At 37.0% G+C, this 10,924-nt stretch overlaps 2 protein-coding genes across 2 annotated transcripts; one reads left to right on the top strand and one right to left on the bottom strand.

Annotated features, from left to right (window-relative positions):
• Positions 1 to 5,499: 5,499 nt before the first annotated feature.
• LOC112526112 (omega-6 fatty acid desaturase, endoplasmic reticulum-like) lies at positions 5,500 to 6,630 on the bottom strand. Its single transcript, XM_025136501.1, has one exon. It carries the CDS (start codon positions 6,628 to 6,630, stop codon positions 5,500 to 5,502), a length of 1,131 nt encoding a protein of 376 aa, XP_024992269.1.
• A 1,248-nt stretch (positions 6,631 to 7,878) lies between these two features.
• On the top strand, positions 7,879 to 8,389 carry LOC112524949 (bidirectional sugar transporter NEC1-like). Its single transcript, XM_025134890.1, has 3 exons — positions 7,879 to 7,929; positions 8,016 to 8,135; positions 8,228 to 8,389. The coding sequence occupies exons 1-3, from the start codon at positions 7,879 to 7,881 to the stop codon at positions 8,387 to 8,389; spliced, it is 333 nt and encodes a 110-aa protein (XP_024990658.1).
• The last annotated feature ends 2,535 nt before the right edge of the window (positions 8,390 to 10,924 follow it).

Raw genomic sequence — 10,924 nt, 5'->3', positions numbered from 1 at the left:
TATCACATGATTACACCAAAAATTTAACTTATCAACCAAAACGATAATCCAAGTGATGTACAACGGTGATTATCACACCCATATCACATGATTATCACACCCATATCACATGATTAGGGTTGCTTGTTGCATGCAATGGCTTCTCGATTAGGGTTCTTGGTCGATTACGGTTGTGTGTTCTTGGTTGGTCACCGTCGATCAACACCGTYGCCGTCCGTAGTTCTTRCGATTTGAAGTTAGACTTGTAATCGTAACCGTTTTGTAGATTATAATGATAAGTTTAAAAGATTTTGATTGTGTTTAATGATAAGTTTAAAAGATTCTAACCGTTTTCTAGATAATATATCATTTCCATTATTACCCTTCTAATTTTAAATTTTTTTGAATATTTTTAAATTTTAATTTTAATTTTAAAAATCTTTTAATTTTATTTTTTATCACAATATGTGGTTATTGAGTTGTTCTCTCGTTTTCGTAAATCACAGGGGTTCTCGTTTGAACCCTTCCCTATATATATATATATATATATATAGATGGCCATAACTGCCATACCCTTTGGAAGGCAATGGTTCATAACATTTACAACTGTTACAACCGATGCACCCCTTGAGTGACAACTGTTCAGACTTAACTCCTAACACTGGACACTATGTCTAGCTTACCATTCAATAGGAACATGTATATCACAAAAATATTACAAAGCATGCCAAGAAGATAACATTACCATCTACAAGAGGAAAACTGTTGTAGACATCTGGACTTCCTAATTCATGCAAGAATATTGCTGCATGTAAGAGACTTGTACACATATTGTTTCTTTTATAACGTAAAACTTTTTCAATCAACATTATAAGCAACAAGTCAATACATATATATACACCAAGAACCATCGCAACCCTTTACATGGCGGTTACACGATGATAGTTTATTTATTAATAACTACCCAACCAATCTAACCGTCTAGCTTACTACTTAACATTCCCCCTTAAGCTAGACCTTTGTTACTCCCAACTTTTGTTTCATCTTCTTGAAATCTCCAGTCTTCAAAGTCTTAGTGAAAACATCAGCTATTTGATCAGAGGTTTTGCAGAAAAAAAGTTCAGCTTCTCCGAGTTTCACCAGTTCACGAATAAAGTGGTATTTAAGGCGAATGTGCTTGTTCTTGTTGTGGAAGACTGGATTTTTAGTAAGAGCAATTGCAGACTTGTTGTCACAGTTTATCAAAGTAGGATGCAATTGAGGCTGCTATAACTCGCTGAGTAATCCTCTCATTCATTTCACCTGACATCCAACAAATGAAATAGCCATGTATTCCGCCTCTGTCGTTGATAAAGCTACAACCTTTTGCTTCTTTGACTGCCATGACACGGCTCCAGAACCCAGGCTTAATATATACCCTGCTGTGCTCCTGCTATCATCGATGTCACCCCCAAAGTTAATGTCACAGTATGCAACCAGTTTTGGTTCCTTTACCTTTGATATACGATCCCATGATCAGAAATTCCTTTAATACACTTCAAAATATTCTTCCCTGCTTCCCAATGACATTGCTTTGGAGCCTCCATGAATCTACTTATTGTTCTAACAACATACATAAGGTCAGGTCGTGTGGCCGTCAAATACACGAGGCTCCCCACAAGACTCCTAAATAGGCTTGGGTTCACAGGTTTGTCCGTTGACTCCTTGGATAGTTTAAGACCAAACTCCATAGGTATAGAATTAGGCGTAGCATCTTCCATCTTAAACCTTTTTAGTACATCCAAGGCATACTTTTTCTGTGAAATAGCAATCGTATTTTCTCTTTGCTTGACCTTGATACCCAAGAAATAATGGAGATGACCAAGATTTGTCATCTCAAACTCAGCTTTCATTGAGTTCTTAAATTCACTAATTAGACTTCCACTATTTCCCATAAAGATGAGATCGTCCACATACAAACACACAAACAAAAATTCACCCTTTACTATCTTTATGAACAAAGTGTATTAATAAGGACATTTCCTGAATTCATGTTGCATAAAGTATGTATCTATACGACTCTACCAAGCTCGTGGTGCTTGTTTTAGTCCGTATAGAGCCTTTTTGAGTCTACATACCTTGTGCTCTTCATTTTCCTTTACATAACCAGGGGGTTGCTCGATATACACCACTTTATTTAAGTATCCATTTAAAAACGCCGACTTGACGTCCATTTGATGTATTATCCATCCATGCTGGGCTGCCAAGGCTACAACCAATCGAATAGTTTCCAACCGTATTACCGGGGCAAAGACTTCATTGTAATCTATCCCGTGTTTTTGCTTGTACCCCTTCACCACAAGACGTGCCTTGTGCTTCTCGATCTCTCCGTTTTCTTTGAGCTTGGTCTCATAGACCCACTGGACCCTTATTGGCTTTTGACCCATGGGTAAATCCACCAGATCCCATGTATCATTTTTTAGTATTGAATCCATTTCTTGATTCATTGCTTCCCTCCATTTTTTGCTCTTAGATGCGACCTTATAGTCCATCGGATCTGCGTCGACGAATAATGCAAAGTCAACAACTTCTGCATGATTTATCGCTTGAGTGTTCTGGTACAGATCTTGAATGCTTCTATATTCACGTGGAGGGAAATCTGTTGAACTGGAAGAGGGACTTGAAGGAGAGGAGGGCTGAGAAACAACTGGACTGATCGGACTGTTGATGGGGGTGTGAACGTTTGTATCAATGGCTTCCATTGAAGGTTGCAAAGCATCCTCTTCCATGATTATGACTGGTACCACATCTGATTTGTTCATCCAATCCCATGCCTTATCCTCAGCAAATATCACGTCCCTGCTAATGACCAGTTGTTCTTTAATTGGATCATATAGCTTGTATGCCTTTGAGGCTTTGCTATATCCAATAAAAATGCATTTCACTTATCTGTCATCCAATTTACCACGTCCTGGAATAGGAACATGACAAAAAGTGATGCAGCCAAACACCTTAAGGTGTGATATACATGGTTTGAATCCGCTCCATGCTTCCTGCGGTGTCATACCTTTCATGCTGCGAGTACATGATTAATTCAACACAAAAATGGCACATGCCACTGCTTCCGCCCAGAATTTGTTGGGAAGTCCCATATGCTTGATCATGCTTCTCGCAAGCTCCATAAAGGTACGATTTTTTCTCTTGGCAACACCGTTTTGCTGTGGTGTGTGCCGAGTGGATTTCTGGTGTTTTATTCCACACTCTCTTAGGGAAGCTTCAAACTTGTGAGATGTAAACTCACCTCCATTGTTTGATCGTAGGGACTTGATCTCGTAATCCCTTTGTTTCTCAACAAGGGACTTAAATGTTTTAAAAGTTTCAAACACTTGGGATTTTTCTTTCAAAAACTATACCCAAGTCTTCCTACTTAAGTCATTAATAAAGGTTAAAACGTACCGATTACCTCCAATTGATTCCGTCCTCATGGGTCCACAAATGTCAATGTGGACATGTTCCAGGAGCTTCGTTGCACGCCAAGCCTTCTCTTTAGGAAAAGGTGTTCTCACATGTTTTCCTAAGGCACAAGCCTCACATATATGAGAGGTGTCTTCAATCACAGGCAGTCCACGAACCATACGAGCCTTGCTCATATACATCAGAGTGTTGTGTCCCAAATGACCAAACCTTAAGTGCCAAAGATTTGGTTTTTCGTTTACTCGCGTGCTAAATGCAGAAAGACCTTCCTTGTTAAACTTCAGTGGAAACATCTTATTATTAGTCATCTTGACCTTTCCTAGGACATTACCATTTGGGTCTTTAATGACACAAGTTCTATCAACGAAATGAACATCGTAGTTTTTCTGGATCAATTGTCCAACACTTAAGAGATTGTGCTTGAGTGCGGGAACAAAATACACATCACTAATTTTCTTTGCACCATGATATGTATTAACCATAATATCACCTTTACCTTGAACTTTATGTTTCCTTTCATCACCCGTCCGTACTTCGCTGTTGTGTGATTCATATAAGGTAACGAATATGTCTTCGATCCCTGTCATGTGGTTGCTGCAGGCGTTGTCCACGTACCATGTTCCAATATCGATGATGGATTGAGTGTCACTTGTCATGAATATAGTCTCCGGTTCTTTGGCTTCCTTCTCATGCATAAAAGTGGAATCTTTGTTTTCTTCAAATTTCTTTTGCCTGCAAAACTTCTTAGTGTGACCAAATTTCTAGCAATTATAACATTGTATCTCAGACAAAGGTTTCTTTCCTTCCCCTTTGAAGCTTTTTCCTTAATCTTCTTGATTGTGTTCATTGTTCGAGTCCCTTCCATGCCCCTTGTTTGATCCTTTATTCTTATTATTGTTTCTTCGTTTATTCTTGTCATTTGAAGCAACTTGAAAGGCCTGATCAATAGCAGGTGTCTCGAATTGTTTTATGTGCAGTTTGTGGGACTGTAGTGTCCTGAGAAGGCTTTCCAACGGAAGTCTTGTAAGATCTTTGGACTCCTCTATTGCGACAACCACGTACTCAAATTTACGTGTAAGAGATCTCAATATTTTTTACGCAATTCTTTGATCATCAAGTCGCTCCCCATTCAACCTCATCTGGTTAACGATTGCGATCAAACGATTGTAGAATTCTTCTATCGAGCCTGTTTCCTTCATTTTCAATCCATCAAACTTGCATCTGAGTGTTTGGAGACATACCGTCTTAACCCGTTTTTCACCTCTATAGAATTTGTACAACGTATCCCACGCATCTTTGGACGATATTGCCGTTGAGATTCGTTCAAAAATCTTATCTTCTACGGACTGATATATATATATATATATATAAAACAGTGCTTTATTGTCTTTCTTCTTGTTGTCTCATATTTTCGTGATCTATTGTGCCGTCATATCGGTCTGAGTCACGGGTTCTGTTATCTCGTTCTCGACTACCCCCCACAGATCTTGAGACTCATACAAAACCTTCATTTGGATGCTCCAATGATGGTAGTTCTTCCCTTTCAATTTCGGAAGATGTGGCTGCAAAAAGTTGTTATGTGAAGCCATGTACCCTCTAAAATACCAGATCTTTACCAACGCTGACAAGAATCCTAACCCGGGACTCTGATACCAGTTTGTTGTAGAAATCTGGACTTCCTAATCCATGCAGGAATATTGCTGCATGTAAGAGACTTGTACACAAATTGTTTCCTTTTGAACGTAAAACTTTTTCATCAACATTATAAGCAACAAGTCAATTACACACACACACACACACATATATATATATATATATATATATATATATACCAAGAACCATCGCAACCCTTTACATGGCGGTTACACGATGGCAGTTTATTTATTAATAACTACTCAACCAAACTAACCGTCTAGCTTACTACTTAACAAAAACTTAAATGAATAATGGAGAAAACAACATTGACATTATTATATTACATTAACATCGAAGAAAAACACAAACTAGTAACTAGTAAGGGCGCAGCTAGTGCCTCAATCTTGGCATGATAGATGTCACTTGTGGAATCTACCTACGAAACCAGTAAACACCAGTTCTCTGTGCACCTTCATCTGGTTCAACATAAATGCACTCCTTTATTTCTCTCCAGAAAGCCTTCAGGACTGGGGTGTCATCGTGCTTGTAGTAGTCGCCTAAGATGGGCTTAATAGCCTTGGTGACCTCTACCGTATGGTAATGTGGAATAGTTGGGATCAAATGATGTACCACATGAGCACATGTTACATCATGAAAAACTTTGTTCAATATTCCATAATCTCTATCGACTGTCGACAAAGCACCTCTTATCCAATCCCATTCGGTTGAATCATAATGAGCAAGTCCAAGGTGGTTATGTTGTAGAAAAGTGAGAAACATGAAATGCCCATTCATAACCAACAAAGGAGCTCCATAGATGCAAAACAACCATTGTGCCCCTGCGGTTGTTGCAACCTGGTAAAGTGCATACAGAACTAAAAGAATTCCGGCATCAGAGACCCAAATTTGTTTACGCTCCGTGTCATTGAAAAGAGGACTTTGTGGGTAATAGTGACTTGCGAAGCCATCGTATTTCCTGCCATTAAGATTGAAGGCAAAGTACATGGGATAGCTGATAAGTAGAATAACGAGAGACATGAACAAGTTGCCCAATGGATTGTTGAGGATCTCGGAATACAAGGTGTCGGTCTTCCTTTTGGGGATCCATACCTCATCGTATTCTATTGAATTGGTGTGGGCGTGATGGCTACGATGGCTGTATTTGAAAGAAAAATATGGAGTGAGGAAAGAGGAATGGATGACGAAACCAAGTACGTCATCAAGCCACGAATACTCACTGAAGCTATTATGTCCCATATCATGAGCTAAGTTATGTAAACCCATGAAACTACAACCTTGGCAGAACCAGTAAACTGGCCATGCTATGTAAGTGATGGGTTTAGGGAGGAGAGGGATGTAGTTCGATGCAAGATGGTAAAACGTGTAGCATACGATCATGTCACGAAGAAGGTAGTAGAAAGAGGTTGGAAGAGATCGGTTGAAACAGTGTGGTGGTATTGCTTTCTTCACATCACTCAACTCAAATGGTGTTTTTTCAGTAGGAACACGTTTCAGAACGTATTTGTCGGTGGTAGCATCATTCATCCGGCCACCGGTTCCCATCTTAACGTCTTGAAAGTAATGACAACTGCAAATAAAGTTAGAGTATTTAGATTGCATTCATGAATTTAGTTGGAGCGTAGAATGGTTCAGAGGTCGATAACCAACTCCATAGCTGAGAGGCGGTGTGAACTAATACTCTCATGCATGTGGTTTCTGCAAACCCTTTCATAAGATGACATGTCATATATATTTCGGGAATGAGTCACCTTATACGTGACTGTCATATAAATCATCTACATGATAAATTTGAGGGTATGACGCCTAGTTAGATATATTTCAATTCACCACTAATCCAAACTTGCACCGTTTGGTATTTTGGGTGTTTAGGATTGCTTATAAAAACAATTTATTGATTTATTTCGGTATGGTATTGGTTACAAATATTTTTTGAATGTTTGGATAAACAACTTATACCGGTATTAAACCGGTAGTAAGGAGTTTTTGAAGAAGTTAAATCCTTCTGACTTATAATAAGTTGATAAGTGTTTTTGTAGAAAAGTATAACTTATTTCAAATAAGCAATCCCAAACGCCCCCTTTATTTACATAATTTTTGACACAAATTTAATTACATTGTTGAGATCGTCTAAAGTTTTTCTTCAAATTAATGAAAAATTCATCGTAGCTTGACGTGATCAAGATGTTGCATTTTTTAGAAGTATAAAACATCTATCCTCTAAATCGGGACGTTACAATTCTTCACTCCTTAAAAGAATTTCCCTCAAAAAATTCACATTGACTTGGACAACTAAGGGTCCGTTTGGTTTGAAGAATTGTTTTTGAGGTATTTGGATTTCATGAACGGATTTGAATTTGGATTTGGATCGGAATGGATTTGAAGTTATTGGTGTGTTTTGTTTGTAGGATTTGGAATGAAATTGGATTTCATTATTTATAAATAATTTATAGAAAAAAATATAGATAGTTATAAAAATAACTGAATCACATTTTTTTGGTTGCATTTGTATACTTCTTTAACTATTAATGAGATGTAATGGTGTGCCGTTGACGATTACAGAACAAAGTGAAGGTTATAGCTTCTTCAAACGGGTGAGATTTTTATCATTTTTGTGCAATTATCTGTGCGTATATGGTGCCTTGTTCAAGAAACCAGTGGAAACAAAAGGATGATTACCAATTTTTTTCGTACTTTTCTACATCTTGTTAGTCGGGTATCCCTATGGGTGTTCGATATTTACGTATTTTTTGTGGTTTTGTAGCTCTACAGCACGATAACACTAAAAGGTAGATGCTTGCCGTTATCAATCTTGCTGTGTTTGCCGCTCCTCTAAGCATCATGGTAATAACATAAAATACCCATCGGAATTCAAACCGTTGCGAAAGACTTGTTTTGTGGCTGACCCAAGACACCATCTTTTTATGCAGAGGAAAGTGATACGAACGAAAAGTATCGAGTACATGCCATTCATGCTCTCTTTCTCACGCACTCTATGTGCCACCTCGTGGTTCTTCTATGGCTTCTTCGTAAATGACTACTTCATAGCAGTAAGTAGCTAGAACCATTGCGGCACCCTTTTTTCGTCACTACAATATTCGTTTTTTGGTTCGTGATCTAATATGCCGGTTTTCATTGATAGGTGCCAAATGTTGTTGGATTTATATTCGGGATCACTCAAATGGTTCTTTATTCTGTATACAAGGATTCCAAGAAGCAATCTAGTTCGGAATTGGTCGAGAAACCGAATAAAACAGAAAATATTGAGGTGGAAGTGGTGGTTTCCGACGACCATCAACATTAATTTGGTTATGGTTTCTTTAAGATACAAGAGAAGAAGCATATCCCAAGAGGAAATCTTGTTTTTTTATGAGTTCTTCAAGTTTAAAGTTTTTCCTATATGTCAAGTGAAAAAGACAAAATTACCCTTGTAGGTTTCGTGTCTGAGATCAATAATACAATGTACAAGAACAATAATACAATATTAGTTTCATGTATTTTATGTTTATATTTGAGTTACAAAGTAGTAAAACCGTGACTGAAAAAAGAACTTACAAAACAGAAAATAAAATAATAACATATGAACGAATGAAAAAGCCATCTTGTGTTGTACTTGTTTCAATGGACCATCAACAGTATTTATCGACCATCAACTTGCCATCAGAACCCCCCACCATCCCACCTCGGATGTTCAACGTGTTCATACCGGATTCTCCTGGTACAAGCACGTTAATCTAGAAAGACAATGAAACGTCAAAAACTCCCTTGCAGATTTGTCAAGACAATGTCTTTTTTCATATTATCGAGTTCTACAGGTTCAGAGGATGCTTACCAATTTTTTCGACTGAACATTGTACTAATACGAGGCTCTGTATGATTAAAGAAGCTTTGTCTGTAGTCTGAGGTCGAGGAATGGAGTCGATTGGCTTCAAAGACGTCTTCGGTCGATGAAATTGAAAAGGGAGGGACAATGGACTTAATTTAGGTCAAACTAAACTTATAAGAAGTTCGTGGCCCAAGTAAAAGCCATAAAACATTAAGAATAAAAGTTATAATGTTATAAGAACTTAAAGCCTTAGGGGACTTGATTATAACGGTATAGTTAAACTCGATACCAAATCTAAATTATAGCGGTGTAGTTTACGTTTTCAAACATTTGTAAAATTCAAAATGTTTTTATTAATTTTCTCCATTCCTCGTCGAATATGTGAAAAAAAAAAAAAAGGAAGAGATGGAAAAGAAGGAAATAAAAATAATCTTTTTGTTGTGTTTTGAAAGTGAAAGAAAAAGTTTTGAGAGAAAATTTATGATTTCGTTCTTTTCATTCTCTTTCCTCCCACGTCTGAAAGAAAGGTTTTTGAAGAAAACTTAGACCGTGTTTTCAAAATTCGGAAGAAAAGGAAGGTGTATGTTTTTATTAATTTTCTCCCGCAACTAGAAGAAAATCGCTTGACACAAATATTGCTTGGCACAGATATTGCACGATACGAAAACCAAACCGCTTGAAACGAATATCGCTCGATACTTAAGTTGCTTGATACGAAAATCGCTCGATACTTGAGCGATATCTTCAAATATCGTTTGATACTTGAACGATATACACAAAAATCGTTTGAGCCCTAAGCGATATACAAGAGAATATCGGATACAACTTCAACTTTCAAAAATCGCTTGACTTAAGCGATATAACCAAAATCTGCTTACCAGACGAACAATATCTTCAAAAGATCAGACAAATCTTAACAAAAACTTCAACGAGCGATGTTCTTGATGAACATCGCTCAAAGCAATCTTTAACACGTGATATACTCAGATCTGACAGAAACTTGAACAAATTCAACAAAAAAATTCGCAAAACTAAAAAATTGCAATTAAAGCCAGCACAGAACTCTCGAAAATGAACTCTAAACAAGTTTTGTGAACACTATTTTGTCAAAAACAGATCAAAACTAGCCAATTTGATCAAAATCAAAAAAAAAAAACTTCAAGAACACTCTGTAACTGTCCAACACCAAAAAATCCAAGTAAAACTCCGATTTCTTGCAAATTGATTAAATCAAACACCACAATTCAATTACAAAGTGTTTCTAAACAAATTCCAATCAAAATTCAATTCAAAATCATCAAGAATTTGATGTTGAAATTGAAAATTTTGGACAGAAAAGTTCGATCAAGAAAATTCAGAAATTCTTCAAGAAATCCATCAAATTTGTTTCAAATTCTGATATTGAGTTGTTGTAATATGCTCTGATACCAATTGATAAACTCAGATTAATCATTCAATCGACATATCATCAAGTAATCAAGAAATCAACAATGACAGACTCAATATTTTTTAGGACGGGATTCACTACTAGAAAACTGAGCATTTCCGGCGCCATTTCCGGCGGAAGAAATCCGCCGGTAAATTTCCGGCGAATTTCCGACGAATTTCCGGCGGATTTCCGGCGGATAATTAAATATTTTTAAAAAATATATAGCAATTTCCGGCGGATTTCCGGCGGAAAATTAAAAAAACTAAAAAAAAAAAAGTAAACCATTTTCCGGCGGATTTCCGGCGGAAAAATAAATAATTTTTTTTTGAAAATTTAAAATTTCCGGCGGATTTCCGGCGGAAAATAAACAAAAATTCTAAAAAAAGAATAAACAAATTTCCGGCGGATTTCCGGCGGAAAAATAAATAATTTTCTTTTGAAAATTTAACATTTCCGACGGATTTCCGGCGGAAAATTAAAAAAATTCTAAAAAAAAGAATAAACAATTTTCCGGCGGATTTCCGGCGGAAAAATAAATAATTTTTTTTTGAAAATTTAACATTTCCGGCGGATTTCCGGCGGAA

This window comes from Cynara cardunculus (assembly GCF_001531365.2).
Source record: "Cynara cardunculus var. scolymus isolate 2C chromosome LG 13, CcrdV1, whole genome shotgun sequence".
Taxonomy (NCBI): domain Eukaryota; kingdom Viridiplantae; phylum Streptophyta; class Magnoliopsida; order Asterales; family Asteraceae; genus Cynara; species Cynara cardunculus.
Note: the sequence above shows the minus strand (reverse complement) of the source record. Positions and strands in the feature narration are given on the sequence as shown.

Bases quoted from the DNA above. Each gene is read 5' to 3' on its own strand.
- LOC112526112 (XM_025136501.1), bottom strand. From the start codon at position 6,630: ATGGGAACCGGTGGCCGGATGAATGATGCTACCACCGACAAATACGTT.
- LOC112524949 (XM_025134890.1), top strand. From the start codon at position 7,879: ATGCTTGCCGTTATCAATCTTGCTGTGTTTGCCGCTCCTCTAAGCATC. The intron at 7,930-8,015 runs GTAATAACATAA...CTTTTTATGCAG, and splicing joins CCGCTCCTCTAAGCATCATG to AGGAAAGTGATACGAACGAA. The intron at 8,136-8,227 runs GTAAGTAGCTAG...TTTCATTGATAG, and splicing joins TAAATGACTACTTCATAGCA to GTGCCAAATGTTGTTGGATT.